The sequence below is a fragment of the Triturus cristatus genome, chromosome 3_2 (genome assembly GCF_964204655.1).
Source record: "Triturus cristatus chromosome 3_2, aTriCri1.1, whole genome shotgun sequence".
Classification (NCBI taxonomy): Eukaryota; Metazoa; Chordata; class Amphibia; order Caudata; family Salamandridae; genus Triturus; species Triturus cristatus.
The window spans coordinates 1,066,094,433-1,066,115,549 of NC_140584.1; the positions used below are offsets into that span (position 1 = coordinate 1,066,094,433).

The 21,117-nt window shown below is 42.4% G+C and overlaps 1 protein-coding gene across 3 annotated transcripts in view; it reads right to left on the reverse strand.

Annotated features, from left to right (window-relative positions):
• The window catches only part of TAF1D (TATA-box binding protein associated factor, RNA polymerase I subunit D), an 82,166-nt gene that overhangs the window by 51,981 nt on the left and 9,068 nt on the right, over positions 1 to 21,117 (reverse strand). For all 3 annotated transcript variants that reach the window (XM_085649801.1, XM_085649803.1, XM_085649802.1), the window contains exon 2: positions 8,515 to 8,993. In XM_085649801.1, the coding sequence (XP_085505927.1) occupies positions 8,515 to 8,873 (359 nt within the window). In that variant the 5' untranslated portion in view covers positions 8,874 to 8,993. The remainder of the gene's footprint in view (positions 1 to 8,514; positions 8,994 to 21,117) is intronic.

Below are 21,117 nucleotides of genomic sequence, written 5' to 3' on the forward strand. Positions count from 1 at the left end.
TTCCAGACCCTTTCCCTCTGGCCTCACGCAGGCTGGATTCGGCAGACTCAGGCAGACTTAGCGAACTTCATTTGGCAGGGCCGTAAGCCTCGGTTCAGGCACGCGGTGGCGGTTCTCCCACCGGAGGGGGGGGGGGGCGGATTGCAGACTTACAGCTTTATTTTAACGTTGCGCAACTCCGCTACCTGGTGGAATGGTACCGTCTCGAGTCGGAGAAACATTGGCTGTTCCAAGACAAGGCGGTGGCTGCTATGGCCCTGCAGGGCGTCCCCTTTCTTCGCAAAGCTGACAGGCCACCCAATCTCTACGCGACGTATATCACAGGCACGATCATGGAGGTGTGGGACCGCACCAACGCTGCCCATGGTCTGACTTCTTTCCCTTCCCCAATGACGCCCCTTTTTAATAATCCTGAATTTCACCCTGGCACCGACCCTAAGGCCTTCGCAGTGTGGCGCTCCACAGACTGTCGATCCCTCTGCCATCTTTTTGATCTAGAAGGGATTCTCCCATTCCCACGGCTCAGGACACACTACGGCATCCCTGAATCGGAATGACTGCCTTATTTACAACTCAGGCATTGGGCGCTCCACCCACACATCAAACCCAGTGCCCAACGCCTATTAACTCCGTACGAAAAATGGCTAGTCACCCGCACCTCTGATAAGAAACTCATTTCCGACCTGTACAAACAGCTGTTACTGACCTCGGCACTCACCTACAACGCAGGCCGACCACGCTGGGAGCGGGAGCTGGGACGCACCATTAGCCATAAAGAATGTGATGGTATTTACTATAGGGCACGGCACTTGGCATACCACATGGGCCTTATGGAGACATTGACTAAAGTAGCTACCTACTGGTATTATACGCCGGAACGCCTACATCAATTTGACTCACGACAAAGTGCCCTGTGCTGGAGGGGATGTGGGGAGGTGGGTACCCTTACACACCTGCTATGGAGCTGCGACCGCATCCAGAACTACTGGTCTTACATACTAGACGAGGTGGACAGCCACTTTGATGCACAGATCCCGCGATTCCCCGCAAACGTCCTCCTGAGCTTATCCAACTCTATCACATATCCTCTAAAATCCAGGAGGGGCAGGCTGATAGCTATCACTCTAGGGGCGGCTACACAGAACATTCTTGCACACTGGCGCTCCACTCATGCACCAACTCACTCCGGATGGTTGCAGAGGCTCTGGCAGGTACCGGGCATGGAAAAGCTTACCCTTTCTCTCGCAGGCAGAGGGTCTGAATTCCCCGAACTGTGGTGACCATTTTTGACATTGTTCACCGCTGAATTTCGAGAACTGACATGCCCCCGATATCTCGGACTTCTCTGACTTGCGGATACACAAATCCCGACAAAAGCCACCTCACGCAACCCCAAGCAGGCGCATTGATTGTAGAGGCGCTTTTTCCCCCTTTTTTCTTTTTCCCCGTTCGTGGACGAGGGGGTGGGTAGGGCTGGGTTTTAATGCTTGTTCTGTGTTCCTTACCCCCATTTATTGTCTTCCTCTGTAGACCCGCTCCGAGCATCTTACTTTTGTAATGCTATTTCTGTGACTCCAGATGTCTTCACTGCACTGTCTCCAGGGAGCTAGGGGTCTTTTTGTTGTTTACCGAAAATCAATAAAATATTTAAACCATAAAGAGCCCTTGCTACTTAGTTGATTTTTTTTAGCCACCATAAACTCCCAGTACTCCCCAATTTAGCTGCCACTTAATGCTGGCTCTGCCTGGCCTCTTTCTGATGTCCTAATTATTATTGCACCCCTCACTAGGAGTTTTCTTATTTAAAACTCTAATATTTGGGATTATCATTAATCTAGTTTTCTTCCTCTATTTATCACACTGTAGATAAAATTACTCAATAGCACGTTCACCTTTTACTGTCTTCGATACCCCTCACTGGGCTATAATACAGTATTTGAGGCAGTCCCATCTAGACACACTTCCATTCACTGGGGTTGTTGCCATCTACCCACTCAAGAATGCTCAACCTGAACCAAACTCCCCAATCGCATGACCACACCAAGGACAGTGGGCGAGTGAGAGGGAGGCCAGTAAAGATGCCCTCCTGTTACCATGCACAAAAGACATAATTAGCATCGGATAATAAGTTAGTTTACTGGGACACAACAAAACGTAAGACATAAATGGAAAGGCGCGATCGACTGTAGCATTTTAGGAACATGAACACTTCTGCATGAAGGCATGAGTCAGGTCAGATATTTGGTCACCAACTTTTCAAAATGCTTGAAGGATTCAGCTTCATAACAATGGTGCCAGACTGCTGTTAAATGCAACATTAATCTCTTTCATGCATGACAAAAATTTAAATAAAACGAAACTGTGGAGTTGTAATTCAGGGGTTATGTATAGTTTACATCTGGATTCCTTGGTGTGCTGCCACGGATACCTCGTCACAATACTTGGATAACATAAAGAGGTCTCAGAAACATCCAATTCAGCGTGCCTTGATTAATTACACCACCACATATTTTGGCCCTTGAAGGCACCTGTACTTCAGCACAGGTTTAGTTTGGAGTACTCTAAACTTCACAACTACAGGTAATCAATGATTATGTATTGTCTTTGTCAGTACATGGTGCAAATATCTTTTTAAAAAATTGTCACTAGAATGATAGTGTTCCGGAAATGAGCTTAAGATACTCACCTGCAGAAACTGATATTGAAAACTTATTAAAAAAAAAAAAAGAACATGCACCATCTACATAAGAGAATACAAAAACATCCAAACTTTACTGAACTAAACACAAGAATATTCTCCTAAAAGCACTATCTAGAAGGTTCCTAATTTCAAAATATCTCCATATGTGCAATGGTAAGAGTAGGGTCTTAGATAGCCAGGAGCATTCATTTTCATACTGAAAAACTTTTTGGAGCCTCACTCCTTATATCAGAATCAAGAGTAATGTATGGTGAACCTATGAAGTGATGACCAAGTTGCAGTTAGACAAAGGTCAAAAGATACAGACTCTAATGAAGAGAAACAAATTAGTTCCCTTTCCTGATACTACATGGGACCACATACCCTCTAGAGGCTGCTCTTGAGCTCTTTGTAATTTTGCAAGCACGACAACAAGCGAAACGTTATATTTCATGAGATCATTTCCTAGGTTTCTTGAAGGGTAACCCACTAAGAACAGATTATCAATCAGGTGTCTCCACGTTCTCTCTATTCATGGATACAGTGTCGAGGTACAGTTCTTCTTTCAGGTCAGTTTACAACAACAGTCCTCAATCTTAGCAGGATGTGAAGATAGAAATAATAAAACACAGTGGACAGCACAGCAAAAAACAAGAGCAAACCTTTAAGATACCCTTGACTTGAGAGGAGTTTACTGATAGATGTGTCACAGAAAGAGCTTGCAAATTCAATGCTCTTCCAGGTAACTTAAGGTTGAGGAGAAATGTTTGAGGTTAACTCAGAGAAAGAACACAAAGGGATCTATTTAAAGGGAGATCCGGTAAGTTGTAAACCAAGATACCATATAAGTGTGAGAAATGGTGCAGGGCCCAAAAATCATGAAGCCACTAAGTAACCCTTGTGAGTTGCTATATTTAACTCATTTAGCCCTACAAAAAGAGGAGCATACTGAAATATCAATCACTATCACATTGTTAGGGAGTAATTTATTTAATTTTGAGTACACCATTCCACAATCCTACTCCATAATCCCAAAAATGTGCAGTCTGCAGAACACCGCCTCTGTCAACTCAGTATGTAGAGAGTATAACTAAGATCTTCCACTCAAAGTCCAAACAAAGGCAGAGACACTCACATTTGTGGCACAGAAATGAACCTATCTGTATTGACCGATAATCCTATCAAACTGGAAGTAGCGAAGAAGAAATTAAAGCAAGGTCTAACATCTCCTGATAACAAATATATGCCACCCAGTCAGAGGTATTAAGATGACAATCGCCTATTTATATTTTCTTTTGACTCACAGTGAACAAAACAGGGAATTATGAAAAGGTGTAGTGAAGCTGTCAAGTTCACTCTAGACTGAATTCATCCGAGGAAAAAACAGAAAATACACCATTTCCAGTTTGAAGAAATGCAAAGTGGCTTAACACTGTCCATCCATGTGGTAAGTATCTAATCCACAACTTCGGGAAGAAGTTTGCATTTGTGACTGATCTCGAATCCTGTTGAGAGTGACCACTCTTAGGTTGTCCCTCCGTGCTCTATGAGCTTCTGACACTTAAGTGGTTTTGTCTATAGCTTAAAGGAGCCATTTATCATATAAAGGTTTAAGGATTACATCCCCTTCTTTTGTTTAAGTAATATATTATTGCAGTATTAGCGGTCTATATTTCAATTGGAGATCATAAAAAACACAGAAGGATGTCCAGAAACCCTGATTATAAGGCCCTCAACCTGAGACGGATGGAAAACCTCCTCTCACCTGAGATTGGTTGAACATCACCAGACATTAGTGTTTTGTGTGATTAAGGAGAACCCCATTCTGTAAACAACAAACTGCCCCTAATTGAGATCTGTGGCTTACAGTCATCTCAACTGAAGTCTTGTCTGCAGAATCAAAGATGCAAGATACAACTGGATCAAACAGAATCAATTAGATAAATTGCTTCTAGGCAGATATTTGGACTGAACTGTAATACAATTTCTCAAATACGAGCAACTCATTCTTGATGAGGAAAGGCTGTTTTAGGGAACACCTTCCTGCAACTATATACAGAACTGCCCCTATGATATCGATGCACTGGGATCGTTTCGTTAATTTCAGAGAGAAGCTGGCTGGACTTCTAGTGAAACTGGTCTACTCCTGCCTCTATTGATTTTACTTTGATTAACCAGCCACCCAAGTAAGAGAGGTCATGTTTTGGTTTCTCAAAAGATGTGGTGTCACATTCACATAGCTCTCCGTAGACTATGAGGAAAATGATAGCACTTGGGTGAATCCGAAAATCAGTGCCATCAATCAAAAATAGTCACCTCAGATACAAAGGACCTTTCGGAGGCCCTTTCAAATTGAAATATGAAAAGATATACCTTGACTATCTAATATTACTTTCAGTCCTGCTTTTTACACTCCTTGCAGAATGTGCTACAATGGGACCATTTTGAACCTTTGTTTCCTTAGAAATCTGGTTAGAAATCCAATTTTCTAAACAGGCCCCAGTAAATCTCCGCTCTTGGAGAAAATACGTATCTGGAATAGCAGTTTCTCTTATGCTTTAGGGGGGAATCACTACTCCCATCTACTAATTGGTTAGTGTATGCATGTGTGTACGTAAACATACATGCATGTATGAGGGACTTAAATAGCGCAAACCAAGTTACAGGCTATAACGTGCTTTGTAAAGATGGAAATGCAAGTTGAAGAGCCACAGGTAATCCCTTTGAATCTCAGCGGAAATCTCAACCCTCATCTCCCCGCTGTAGCATCTTGGCTATGAAGCTATTAGTCACCTCACGGATTTATGAGTAAATCTAGTGAAGGGCTATCATCCTGAATTTCTCCAACTTTATTCACTTGTTTGCAATCTTCAGGTGAAAACAAACATCAATGTCTGCTTTGGACATTTATTTTATACCAGAAAGTATCAGAAATAACTTTAATTGCCTTTCTAACCTGAAGGAACTGGTTCCACCCTTGCTTTTGGAGTAAGCTGTTGCTTGCTACTTCTACATGGTTCTGATGGAAGATGGATAACTATTTGGATGCAATGGGTCGTGGATCTGTCTTGATTGATAATGGGTAGCCATTGTGCTGAATCATAAGCATCCATCTGTCTTTTCTTGCACTGTTGCAGACATTGATTCAAGCATTCCATCCATCACTTTTTGTGTTATCTTTTGGTATAGGTTTTGCGATGTCTTTTGCTATATTTTTTGTGCTATCGTTTATTAGATTAGGTCACAATACAATGGGAATGGAGCTGCTTTTTACTACTGAAGAGATCGACAAGAGAGGAGGAAAGAGAAAAACCACTTTCCAAGGAGCAGCCGATTCCCCTTCTTATTCTTATGCAGATAGCTATTATCTTCCTCTGCAAACGAACGGCTTACGTTAATGGAATTATTGTCTCAGTTGAGGCTTGTGGTGATGAAACCCGCTTCTGGACTTTGCTGTTGAAGTCGATTCATTCTGGAGTGACCGCCTGCAAGAGAAGCTTATTTAATTCTAGCGTTTTTTAGTACTTTTATGTGTGAAACGATGGTATCCGACTTCTCTATGTAAACCAGAATAAAGGAATGCTCTGCACAGGATAATGCATGCAAACATGCGGTTGAGAATTATGAAAGAGTTCCATTCTGCAAGAAGTGTACTATGCCTTTATTGGGGTTCTTGCGTTTTTTTCTAATAAAGTGGATTTTGAAACTTTGTGTATTGATGAATATGCTGCAATTAAATTTTCTATTTATGAGTAATGAGGATTTTTTTAAAGTGGTTATGTCCTCTCTTAAAAATTGCCCACCCCATTTAGTTTTAAGGGAGGCTTGTGTTATCTGTGCAAGGTTTCAGCACTCTGATGAGCCACCTTTTCTCTTGAGAGCTAGACTGAGATTTTTCATGCAGCCCCAAAGCTTACAAAGTTTCCACTTCCATCTTCATGTACAGCATTTCTTCACATGTCTCTGGCCCAAAGAGCAAAGTGAAAATGGGAAAGTGCAGACTCTCCAGCTGGCAGGAGCATTCAAATCATATTCAGTTCTAGCGAGAGGAATCCGGTATCACATGATCCGATATCACCATACCACCCAACACTTCATAAAAAGTCTTGCTGCTCAGGCTTCAACATGTCAACAGAAAAATCTTTGCGTGGCCATCTAAAGCGATCTATCGTAGTGAGCCAGCAATGTATAGGCAACAACAGCCTTTATGGCTTTGAAAGCTCTCCCACATACTTGGTGTCCAACCTCTTGCTTTCCATCTCAGGTTGGATCGAGTTATGCCTCTACTTGCCGCCACTATGATAACTGAACACAGGTGAGGCTCTCGCCTTAAAAAATAAAGGCTCTGAAGAGGCTTGCACCATTTTACCGATCAAGGTCGTACTGCCTTGGAGGTTGCAAGTGTAAGGAATGTATCTATTGCGGGTTGAATGAGCCCTCGACCAACTCTGAACCTAAATTTGGGTTTGAGGTTTTCAAGAAAAAGATTGGTGTCGGACGAAAGGTCTTAGAGGAGGACTTGCTAAGCCCTTTTTCTTGGTGGAGAATAATCATGTGATAATTACTACTGACCAGCTGAATTAAATACTTTTGACATCAACGGCTTAAATGTTCAAGTATGACAAGGAAAGGTGTACAAAACGTGTAGTACCTTAACAGCAAAGTCTTCCTAGACATTGTGAAAGTTATTGATGGACAGCAGGTTGCTAGGACACCTTTTTATCATCAGCGGATATTTTTCCTATATGTCAGCTTTTTGAGCTCTATCACCGTGGGAGTTCTGAGGTCGGGTAGAACGGCTAACATTGGAGGACCTACCTTCCCTTCCCTTCCCTTCGGTCTCTTCGTCTGTAGGTTTCTGGTATCAACCTGACTTTTTTTTTTTTTTTTTTTTTGAGGCGGAAGACCTCTTGGTTTTTGAGGATTCATAGTGTATGTCCTTCTCTACTTTATCCCTCCAATCCTGACAGCATACATTCATAATCATTTTGTAAACAAAATTCCGATAAAAACTGTTGAAAATCACTACTGCCTATGGACGAGGTTGAATGAAAAACAACGACCACTAACAAGATGGGTTGCTGGGACTTGGCTACAGGAATAGCTGGCTACCAGTACAGTGTCAAATTTCAGATTTTTTTTTTTTTTAAATAAATCTTTTTATTGAACAATAGTGAATCGACATTGCTGATCAAATTTCAGATACTGAATGCTACTGACTGTTTCCATTTACCTCAGTTTCTTTATTGTTTTCCCTTTAAATATGATTCAGATAATATAATGTCCTGTCCTAGTTTTGCACTGATGACGTTTTAAATTTAAATAGGCTTTTTTTTTTTTTTAAGAAAAAGAAATTAAAATCTGCCAAAATCTGTTCCTAATGAAAATAGGAGCTACTGATTTGGCACCTGCGGTACGCAGATAAAAAACAAAGGGAAATCATCAGCACTGTAGGAGCTTTTATGGAACTGCTACATCACTTCATGGATGGCATCCACCAGATTTGTGGCCAGTGCCACAGTGGTCACACCTCGTGCCAGAGTCAAGCATTGCTTGAAAAAAAAGGTTCTGAAAGGTGTCTGCTGCTCGGAGATAGTTATGGATGGGGACCCTGTGCGAATAGGTATTTAATAACAAATGTTATTAGGTCACATTACTCCACTTGGGAGAGGGCCCTCTCTGAATTGGCATGAAACTCCTGAAGGGATTTTTTTGTTGTTTGCCTAAGTTATATAGATTATGTAAATAGGCATGCATTCTAGCAACACTGAACAACATCTTGTAACAGGGATGACAACTGACAAAGCTATGAAAAGTAGTGACTGCGTTTTTACCTTTCCAAGTCGCTGTCGTTAAGTAGACAAATGGGTGGCGACAAAGCACTACGAGTAGAAACACAACCCTGTGATTCAATGTCAGGAGCTTCCAGAATCCGACCACAAGATCCTGTCTCAGGAACGTGAAGGATATCCGCAGTGTGTTCTCTTTCGGGGATCTCAATGGTGTCCTCATGAGATGCAATTGTTTCAGGTACACTTAGAGCCTCATTTGGAAATAGTTGTGCATTCCACTTCTTTGCAGCAGAACCGCATTGCCCAGATGAGAAGCTGCCACGTCCCTCTTCCTGTGTCACCATAAGTTCTTGTGCATCATTGTAATCATCCAGAAACAATAACTCATCTGGATCTTCCATTTTCAGTTCAGAGAATATCAGCAACTTGCCTAAAAACTGCTAGGCTTCCAAGGTCTGAGGGTCAGGAATCATACTTTCCAGGAATCAAAACACTTTTGCATCCTAAACAGACAGCCAGACCTATGAAAACAAAGGTGAAAAAAAGAATATTAATAATCAATAACCTGGCACTAACCATCAAGCTAGAAATGTGGGCAAACTTCAGAACTTCCACTTTGTCGTATCAAAATAACGCCTCTTTTTGGCTTCTAGTTTACAATTGTTCTCCTATAATTAACTGGTGTGACAAAGTTTACGTTCTATCAATAAAAAAACATTTGATTTGTTTTGTGGGAACAATTTAGTAAGGTAAGCTGTTTTAACATATATGCCATGACTATTTCAAGTCACCTGTAATGATTTTTAAAGCCCTGCAAAGTCTTGCGCCTTGCTTTTTGCAGACTCTATCGTTTTGAAGTACCCTGGCATCTCACATCCAAACCATGACTTGCGTTATTATTGTTCAACTGTGAGAAAGGCATTTCCATCTGGTCTTCCCCCCCTGATTTTTGTGTCAGTGATTTCTGTATCAGTGATAGAGGTGGGCAGCCATCAAATTATGAGGGAGAGTCGAACCAAGGGATGGCTGGGCTCTTAAGAGCCAGTGAACGAGCTGAGAATAATTAGCATCTAAATCATGCCACAAACATCATGTGACAATGTAACAAGTCTCTTTAAAATTAAAAATGATATCCCATTAACATTTCGAAGCTTTCAAATGAATACATCATATTATTTGTGTACAACGCACAACCTGAACTCACATATTGGAAGTTGATCTCACATCTGATAACGAAGTAAAAGGCGGCCCTGTAAAATTAAATATTTGCCTAGTATTACACAATTAAACAAGTGGGGAAGCCAGGATTGCTTCCAGGTTTTTTGGTTTCACATTATGCAATTCACCCACTAGACTGCTTTTTCTTTCTCTTATTTTTAATACTAAAGGTTTATGCTTTGTTTTCATTCTTGGCGCAACTGGTAGAGCTTGGGTTTCAGGCTGAAGCAACACAGGAGCTCGGCTCGTTCTGGGTTTGAGGGTCTAAGAAGATCTCGAGCTGAGCCAGAGCTAGGCCCCTGGCTTGAGCCTTAAGTAGCTTGCCCGCCTCTACTCAGTGATTAATGCATGCGAATACTATACACAGTACGATATCAGATGGAGGAGAGCTTCATACATTTTGATTATAAAGGATACAGAATTGAGTTAGGAGACTAATATAGAGTCTAGTGGAGGACACAGAAAAAGTCAAGTGAGGGGAAGCTCAGGTTAATATCAAAACTGCCCCGCCCGACGATCCAAGGCGAATATATTCGAATTCAGGGGGAATGCATAGGCAAGTATCCAAACTGAACTGTTATCTGTACCTTCTCCACTTTGCCCAGGTAACCGCCATATTGTCTGTGACATGGACATGTGCTGTAGACCTTGCTCCTTTAATCCAATGCTGGGAAATATAAGTGTACTGGTCTGACAAGGTATGAACACTGCATTAAACTCTCCACCAAACCTTGTCTTCATCGCCATTTCTGCTGCTCTCCGCAGCCATAAACGCATGTTTCCCATTATTCTTCAAGCAGCTTACTTTTTTTCCCCCCTGAGTTTTATATAGCGCAAACTAGACCCGAGACATCGGGTATCGGAGCGCTTTATATGAGCACCAGTTTGGTTACAGATGAAACACTGCCCTCCAGCCGTCCTGCGTTGGATGTAGCACCTACTGCCAAAGAGAACAGTAACAAGCACACCCACAGACCCACCAAAGTGCCATAAAAAGTCTGAGAACATGAGCACCCTCATTTTATTTTTTCAATTGAATTTCAGTTTGTCCCTTTCCCACCAAAAAAGAAGCAGAATTTAAAGGTTACAAACAGAGCTTTTAAGTGGGATGAAAAAACTGTGTGGGAAAGGGGGGGATGGGGGGGTCTCTCAAAGGGGCGTGGCCGATGTAATTAAGGGCGTGGCTTAAAATACGTAAACTAAACATCTGTGCTGAGCACAGTGTGCCGCCCGACTTGTATTTTGCTGTTTCTGTCATTGCATCCAGATATATAATGCAAGTAACATCATACCTACAAGTCAGGACTATTGGCTTTGTCAATAGTTGTTAGTAGCATAAGAAAAATAAGCAGGCTTGTTGTATAGAATATTGAAAAAGCTTCCACTTAAAGCCCTGGTGACACCACAATGAGGTTGCTGCTCCTGCTTTTCAAAAAGAAGGGAAATCCAGAGGGAAAATGAATCTCTTTATAGGATTTCCCTTACCCTACAAGGCTCACCTGGCATGACGTCATGCCGTAACTTCTCCACTAGTGAGAAGTGAGCAGTATGAGCAGCGCACATCGATGTGCCTGCTGACACTGCAGTCCGGAAAAAACGGACCGCCTGTGTCAGGGCACAAAAGAGAGCCCGATAGAAACCCGTTTCAAGACCCTCTTTAAAAAACTGCCGGTGCTCAGCACCGGCAAGATCCGGCCCACTTAAAGCCCTGGTTACAAAGGAAAAAACACTTGCAACTGCCCCAGTATCTTATTTTTTCAAATCCAAATTAACCTTAAATACATACATTAATAAGAACAGAAAGGCTAAAGTAAAAAATATATAAACAAGTACATAAATTAAGCAACATTCTATGAGCCCTAACGTAAACAACGAGAGGCAGACCAACTTAAAAAAATTATTCTGAAACGAAATATTCTCAGTCGAAATACCAATATTGTCTACCATTAATTGATTATTGCTAAATCATCCATTTTAAAACAACTTACAATACCATTCAAGCAGACACACCAGGAGCAATATATTAAATTGATAATCAAAATCCTGTACCCACTGACAGGTAGCATACAGATATTTTTTAAGGTCTCGCATAGCGGCGCATGCGCGCTGTCACCTTGGCGAGACCTATTGTTGTCGATTTTGCTAGCGAAGGGGGGGGACAGGAGATGTGCGCGCCCGGACAGGTGATGTGCACGCTTTCACTTTCCCACTTTCATTCAATGCCGCTGGCACGCGTGCACATCTCCTGTCCCTCCCTGTCTCCTGCTCGTTGTGCCTGCACGGACAGGAGCTGTGCACGCGGAGACAGCTTGTTTTTAAAATATCGCACGAGGAACTGCAAGGATGCCCTCTCACTCTGGTAGAGAACGGACCGACCAGCAGGAAATATAGCAGGCTGTAGCATCATATTATATTTGCTGCTTGGAAGGTAAGAAGACCGTCTAGAACATAGGGCTATAGGCGTTGCAACACCAGTAAGAAAGGAAATTAAGGGAGTTCATCCATACGTTATTCCCGATCGAGGCATCAAGCTGATAATGGCCTAAAATTCTTTATAATTTTCTTCCACTGGAGATCCAGGGTGATTAGGCTGTTTTATTTAGCTTTTACTGTTTACATGAGGGGTCATGCAGCATCTACAGTGAACTCACAAGGTTGTGTATGGACGTTAAGGACCACGTTGGGCATGGTTACATCATGTCCTATTCTGCCTTATACATGTATTCTTCTTAGGTATTGCTGCACAGGTAAAGCCAACACCTCTCAGCGCTACTACCTTTATCTTAGGCTCCGCCCCTTTATTGACACCTTTTAGATGCTATTGTATTGGCAAAGCCTTCCTGTATGGTGTTTGGAACACATGGTTGTTATTGATCCGAACTGCACTTGCACCCGATGGGAGGATTAGGGCAATGACTTGAGTCTATATAGGTGCTACTACATATGTGGGCAGCAGTGCAGCCCTTATAGTGGCTTACGACTGTATAGGTCTACCTCTTGTATTGATGCATTTTACTCCAAGGCTGTGCACTGCACGAATGCACTCAAACTGTTTGGCACTAATAAAGCCTTTAAGGTGCGCCAACATTTTTGAGCTCACTGACCGCCCTAGATGATAACTATATATAGCATTCTTACCTGCTCGCTGCACAAATACATCTTTTTTCTTATCTGCGCCCTGCACTGATGCATCTTAATTGTTTTTGGATAGATTAAGCTCTTGAGATGGCTTAATATTCACAAGCTCTCAGCTGCCATAGATAAAACCATTATATAGCACTTATATTTGCCCGTTGCATATAAACTATACAATTTTGCACCTGTTTTCTCCTTCTTTCATACGCAGAGACCATTGTGCAATAATTTTATCATTCGTATATAACTAGATACCACTTGACATCCTAGTTTCTTCTGCACTGGATAGGTACTTTTGAGCTAATTTATCTATTTTTTTATTTGTTGTGTGCCTACCAAACAAATCTACACTCTACAAGTGTTGTAGAGGAAGCCGTGAAACATACTAAAACCTTTGAAACAGACTTCTGTCACCAAAGAAAGTCACAAGGACTAAGTGTAAGCCCATTGAGGTGTTCAACCTATGTACGCTGCATCTTGCATCCAGTAAAAACAAGCATTTGCAATGCAATAGGTCTCGCATTTTGAGAGTTTAAGTTAATGGCATTGTAAATGCCAATGCCTTTTATTTATGTTTTGGTTTTTAAAACATAAATAAAAGCAAGTGTCATTTACAATGGCAATAGCTGAAACCCTCACAAATGCGAGACCTATTGCATTGAAAATGCTTGTTTATTTTTTTAACCAATAACTGCTTGCAAGTTCCGAGTGATCCGCAAGCAGAGAAGGATACTCAGGTAAAATAATCATCTTAAAGATTTTCAGCCTCGAAAAATAAACTGGTTAACGTCATTGATTCCTATATCTCAATGAAATACATCCAGAGGTACAGTACCAAAAATTACAGTAATAATATGACAACAACAATCTTTTAACCACCAGAGTGGTCTTCTATTACACTTAAGTTCCATGGGTTTTTAGGTAGCAATGCTTCCACAACGTACGATAACCTGTAGAACTAGAAGATACTCAAGAAGTATGACACATAGCAATTCTTTTTAAGATTCTATACTTTTCCATCACTGAAACAGAGAGTTCCTTAATGGTTCAATAACCTGCTCTTGAATTGCAGGATTACAAGCATTCATTACCACCTCATCTGAATCATTCTCCTGTACTGCACCAAATCTTCAACCAGTTGCAAGATTCTTTAGAGCCCTAATATACCCATTAATAGATTCCTTCTTGTGCTGCTTCCTCTGTAAAAATTGCAAAGCGTAAGACCTTTGCAAGCTTTCTCAACAACATAGGTATCTAAATCCCGAATAGCGGCAATGAATACATTAACATCACCGTCCCCAGGGACTGCCTTATGCATTGGACTATAATTCTGCAACCCTTGAGGACCCAATGAATGCAAAAGTATTTTTTTAACTTTTGATCTGGAGACAGTTTGCCATCAACAGCAATGATATTAATATATATTTGTTCCATTCATTCCAACGTAGGGAGGTTTCTGATCCTGAAAGCTAAAAGGCTTGAGGAGGACTAAGAGAAAAGGTTTGTTGACTAACTGTGAAAGCTGGGTGGAATTGTCCAGTGTCCACACTTCACCATTGGACAGACTGGACTAGTTCACTCTCCACTCTATCATAATGTACTGCTAAGGCACTGTGCCCCAAATATTAGTATCTTGGAATTGTAACACTAGAAACACAGTTCCTCATTTCATAACTATTACAAATGATGTACTTGAGAAGGGTGCTATGTAATAATGAAAATGGCCTAAAAATACACTAGTACCTAAACCCTGTTATAATTGCAACAATAACCTCCTCCTCCTGTCTCTGAAAAACACATGATCAGTGTGGTACTTCAGGTAAAGCTTATACAATTCAAAATTGCCACCACGTAAAGGTCACATCCTGTAATCTGGCCAGATGTGACCGTAAAATCTGGTGTATGACGCAGCCACAACACCAGGTGTGCGCTACGATCAAACAAACTTGCACACGTAAATGCCTCAAGGGAACAGCCCGCGTACAAACTAGCCAGGCTCGAGTAGAAGAATGCGGAGCAAATTTGAACCTGAACATAATTCCAACAGTAAGCTGTAATTGCTGTAGACAGTGGATCTCCTCACCCCAGGACACATAAATAAAACCTAATTTCCTTACCAGGATAATAGTTTGTTAGTAATCAGTCATCGAGAGGCTGCTGTGACTCATGATCATTAAACTGGATCCCGACGCTGATCGGATCCAGATCACAATTAAACAGTCTGTCCTCAGGACCAGTAGGTAGACAGTAGACTACTGTAAATAAAGCGAACTAGATCATCACTAATTTGTCAAGTAAATAATCTAGACAAACAAAGGAAGTACGGAGTTCCTCAGTGGATAACCAAAAATTAATTTATTATTTTGGCTTCCTATGTGGAGACAAAGAGGCAAGTGGTGCTCAAGGAGGGGAGTTCCTCCTTTTGGAACTAGGGCCCTCACACACCCAGCAAGCTAGGTGTCATGCTTCATCATATGGGCCTGCTCCTCGTCGGGTCTGCGCTGCAATACCTGACGGGCTCCCGTAAAGGGGCTCTTTATCGGAGATCTTTTGTTCCGGCCGTCAAGGTGCTGTGTTGGTAAGGGGTGGTATGTGTAGATGTATGTGAAAAAGTTAAAACAGATGAGGAAATCCTGGGAAAGGGATTATTCTAGTAGGATCCCAGTCTGATTAAAAGAAAAACAAGGGTGGGCGACTAACAAGCTACAATGAGTGTAGAGGCGCTCTACTCCCAGGTGGTCAACATGTTTCACGCCTTATTTACCTGTGTGGACCACATCTCCTTTGAGTTCAATAAAGGTAGATCAGCAAATGCCAAGTCTTATATAGTGTTATAAACCACAGGAAAAACCCGTAGTCCCAGTTGAGACCTGGGTAAATACAGTATCAGTTCCACAACATCCGGAATATGAAACCTAACCATAGGAAGAACAGGGATTCCACTGAACATATGTGAAAATCCCTCTTCCCAGAAATATATATTTTTTTCTAGAGTCCCCTCACCCACCAGGGTTACCCTAGGTAGCATGCTTCACCATTGGGGTCTGCTCAATCCGCTGCGGATTAAGGCGTGCTGCGACTTGCGAACTACGTAGGAGCACTTAGTTTTTGGAAAATATGTGTGGTGCTGTGATGTAGAGAGGGAAAAAATAGGTTAAAAATGTCTAGCTAGTGAGATAATATTTTATTCCTGCTCCTAGTCGGTATGTTTTAAAATCAGGGGTTAATACTAGGGAAAGACCTGATTGTGATGAGTATGGTGTCCCTAGTACTGGGTCGACATGTTTCGATCTTCTCCCTAAAGCTCTTCTTCAGGACAACACGAGGGCCAGCCCCGTGAGATGCGGTCTCCAGGGGTGCCATCAGGTCATTTTCCAAGAGGAGTGCTTTGACGAAGGTGTGACTACAAGCCCCTCCACCCCTGCAAGTCATGAGGCATATTTCTGCCTAAACAAAAATACAGCGTGTCAGTGTACAACCGTATGTATTAAATATCAGGTGAACACACATTAGGTGTGCACCCCATTGTTTTCTATTCACAGGATTCTTTAGGAGTGGTACGCACAGGGCTGGCCCTCATGTGGTCCTGAAGAAGGGCTTTAGGGGAAAGCTTGAAACAGGTCGGCCCAGTACTAAGGACACCATGCTGCAAGTTGTGTTGCCTGGCCCTCCAAATGAAAAGAGTAGTCCAGCCATATACCAAGACATTTAATGACCTGTTTGGGAATAGGCACAGGATGCAGGCAGTTTTGTTGGCCCAAATCCGAGGGGTTGGAATTGCCAAGAATCAGGAGCTCGGTTTTGTTTCCGTTCAATTTCAGACAGGAGTTATTCATCCAGGAGACATGCTTCTCCAGGCATGGGCCTAGGGTGGCAGAGTGAGGGTTATGATTCTGTGTGAGAGAGAACACCAATTGGGTGTCATCCGCATAAGTCACAATTGAAATTCCGAAGGGTTAGTCGATATCCGCTAGTGGCCTCATATATAGGTTTAAAAAGTGTAGGGCTCAACGAGGAGCCCTGTTGGACACCGATTTTTAAGCGGGAAGGAGACAGAAGTACAGTCACCCTCAAAGATCTGGAAGGATCTGTTCTCCAGAAAGATTTGAGCCATGCAAGAGCGAGACCCGAGATTCCAGCGCTATTAACCCGTTTAATGAGGACGTCGAGGTTAACAATGTAAATTGTTGCACTGAGATCGAGGAGGATGATGGTTACCCTCACTCCATGATCCAGCCGCTCTTTAGCAATCTGCACCATTGACAGGAGAAGCAGTCTCAGTGCCATGATGCGTACGAAAGCCGATCTCACTGTCATGAAGAATACCATGGTTTTCTAAAAAATCAAATTATGCGTGGGATTTGGAAGTGCTGAATCTACCTTGAGGGAAGAGGCCAATGTGCTCTTGAGAGAGGTGCTGGAAGTGCTTCCCTTCAGTGGGAACCGGTTTAAAAGAGGAGCTGTGTACCCATTACAAAGAATTATCACCATCGCTGTGCGGCCCAGGGGAGGACTAGCTCTGTAGGATCTGTGAACCTGCACCATAGCTACACATTTGCTGTCACCATTTGTCTGATATATAACATATATAATCTGAAAGAAACAGCTAGTAATAGATTCCTTACCTTAGAATTACCCCCAGGTGTCAGACTGGATCCGGAAAGTTTTTCGTCAGCAGTACCCCTGCGGTAGGTGGCGTCGGTCGACTCCACGTCAATCGTCGGCGTTGTGATCACCGGGATGACAACGCGGAAGTTACTTAGACGCCACCCTCGCGCGGTGACGTCAGTTCTTTCCTATTTCGCTTCACGAAGCGCAAATCCAGAGAGGGCAGTACCCCAGTCACTTTTTGATTGAGTTTTTGCGACTTTTGACTACTTCGTTTTTGAGTCTTCATCGACTCCTGGTGCACAGGGATGCCCGGTTTCAAGGCCTGCGGTTTCTGTACCCGACTAATGTCGGTAACTGATCCGCACCGCGTGTGCCTCTACGACCTGGAGTGCGACCACAACCCCAAGTAGGTCGTGGTTGCTATTCCCACTACTTGCTGGTGCCCAAGAAGGACAAAGGCCTGCGTCCGATCTTAGGACCGCCAACCGCTTCCTCCGGAAGGAGAAGTTCAAAATGTTGACACTCGCTCAGGTCTTGTCTGCCACGACCGTGGAGACTGGTTGGTAGCGCTGATTTGATTTAGGATTTATATAGCGCTTGAATCACCCCGAGGGGTATCTCCGCACTCGCGAACTGCTTAGTCGGTCAGCAACAGGGGTGTGAGTTAAAACAGTGTAGTCTTCGTAAGCCTACGGAACTGCAGGTGATCAGAGCATTCCCTCAAATGGAAAGGAAGTTGGTTCCAGAGGTAGGGGCTAAATGGAAGAAAGCTTTCCCGCCTTGTCGAGCTTTTTTGCAGCTTTGGACCACAAGTAGGGATTTGGTCCCTGAGCGTAGTGTACTGGGAGGCTGATATTTTAAAACCTTTCTCTGCCAGATAACTGGGGCCTTTACCATTTAGGGCTTTATGCACAATGCAGCAGATCTTAAAGCGGATTTGTTTCCGCACTGGCAGCCAATGCAGTCTCTGCAAGAGGAGAAGGGAAGGGTTAAGAGCAGGAGCATTGGAGACCAGTCGGGCAGCAGAGTTTTGGACCACTTGCAATTTGTTCAAAGATGCTTCGCTGGCTGAAATCAGCAACGCATTGCAGTAGTCTAATCAACTTAGTACTAGTGCCTGAATCAGGGTTTTCCGAATGAACAAGGGGAGAAAGAGACATACTCTTCGCAAGAGACCTAGGGGCATATGTATCAAACGATTTTTAAATCGCAAACGCTGCGATTCGCAAAATAACAGCGTTTGCGATTTAAAAAGAAAATCGGTAATCGGGATGTATGAGCCCAATCCCATTGCAAAATTGCTAATTTAGCGATTTCTTAATTTTGCGTAAGCATTTAAGAAATCGCAATTTCTTAAATGATATGTAAAAAGCACCCAAGTTCTGTGAATTATCCTTAAGAAATCGCAAATTACCACCAACTACCAGTTGGTGGTAATTTGCGATTTCCTTTCAAAATGCACTTTTTTGAATTTTACAAAGTGCCACGTGGCGCTCATACATGCCCTTAGGGCATGTATGTGCGCCATATGCACACACATGCTCATTTCAGAGGTGCATCAGGGTGTCATCATGACACCCTTGCACCTTTGAAATTATTCTCAAATTGTGATTAGCAAATTGCGATTCGCTATTTGAGAATTCCTTCCCATTCATTCCTATGGGTCTCCTGGCCCATAGAAATGAATGGGCAGGTATTCCTTAATTCGAATTTCGCAATTTGCTAATCGCAATTAAGGAATTTTAAGAAATCGCAAAAAGTTTGCAATTTTTTAAATGCATCCCGTTTTGCAATTCTCAAATAGCGATTCTTTAAAAATCGCTATTTGAGAATCGCAAATGGTGATGTTGATACATATGCCCCTAAGAGCATGGAAGCAGGCGCCAATGGTGGTAGAAGCCTGCTCCTTCATAATTAATTTCTGGTCCAGGTGAACCCCTACATTTTTTACCACAGTCTTGGGTTCCGGGTGCAGGTCCCAATTCCGTTGGCCACCAGGTCTGGGCAATCTTGAGGGAGCATCACCAAACAAGACAATTCCCGTTTTTCCCGGGTTGAGCAGGAGGAAATTTTGCCTCATCCAGCTGGCGATTGCTTTCATACATTCTAAGAAGATGGATTGAGCATTAGGGTCATTTTTATCAAAGGATATCAGGAGCTGAGTGAATGAGCAATAAAAATGCCTTTAAATCTTGTTAACTTGTCACATTTGCTCACAGAGGTCAAGTGCATTAGAGTTAGGTCGAGTAGATTTCTGAAGTTACTACACCTGCAGGTCTAGTAACAAGTTTTGATTTTTTGAGCCCTGCCTTACCTTTACTAAATCCCTTATTTTCCCTCAATATTGTGTCTGATTAACCTATGATCTGAATTTAACACACTGTACTGTATATCTGACAAAAATTTACAAACATATTGTCCTCTAAAGTTAAAGGGGATTGAGAAAACAAAATCAATCTAGTCAGTGGCTTAATTGCACTACATGTGGCCGGGAAGCCTGTCTTCAAATTCCAGATCCCCCGCATGACTAAACTCTATGATCTAAATCAAATCAATTGACTTTATTTGTCTAATTTACTTGATGGTGACATTTGAGAGCACCTTCCGGTAATTAAGTTCCAGATGGATACTGTTGAAAACCTTACTTGTATATGCTGTTCCACCTTGTTTTTCTATTCCATAATTGTCCAATTCTTAGTAACCACCCTCTAAATCAGTTGTATTGGATCTCCCATCTAATCTCAGGTTCATTCTGCTCTTTAATTCTCTGTCCGATGATCTGGGCTGCCAGTTCAGCGATAAATGTTGAGTCCCGGACGCACACTCTAATGCAGCAGATGCACCTTGTTAGTGCTATGACTCTACACACAAGTTTAGGGTACCTCGCATCATCACACTAGGAGAGAGACTGACACCCATACCATCTGCTCTGTATCAATATTTTTTTTAGGTTTAGCATCCAGTGGAAGGTGAGGTGAGACAGATGTTTTTGTTCAACTTGTCGAAATTAGCAGGTGGTGATAAAGTTACTTACCTTTCTTTTGCCCAAACTTTTGGCCATGGGATTCATTTTAAAATGCTTGGAAACATAACAAAGTGTTGCTATTAATTTCTCTTCAGTAAAGATTGGGTAGGAGTGATGTCCTCGACACTGTGCTCAAGGGCATCGATTTACTTCAGAACAAGGGCATAACGTTCCAACTGAATGTACCATACCTAGAGACAAACACATACACTATAGTGAAGAAATAGTGTAATATAATCAACGGTAAATAAATGTATTGATAAAGTAGTGTGGTTTGGCCTCTCCTCGGCTGTGTGTAAAATTAACCTTTTGTCCTGGATTTTAACCCTCTGTTCTGAATTTTTGCAGTTGTCTAGAATTTGCCTCCATGCCAGGTGGCCGCCCTAATGTAACTCAACTCTACTGCTGTACAAAAGTAATATGCTATACGATTAATAATTTAATTGTTTTTTTAAAACAGAAACGCGGCGCCCTGGAATTAGTTTGCTTAACGTTGCATTCCCCCCAAAAGTGTTAAACATGCGACATGTAAACTAGAACTATATCACTGACACCTTAACGTTTTTTAGTCGTTGCCCAGAAATCGATCAGAGTTTTTAGGTCTCGCCTAGCGACGCAGCGCATGCGCGTTGCTCGCCTTGGCGAGATCTATTGTT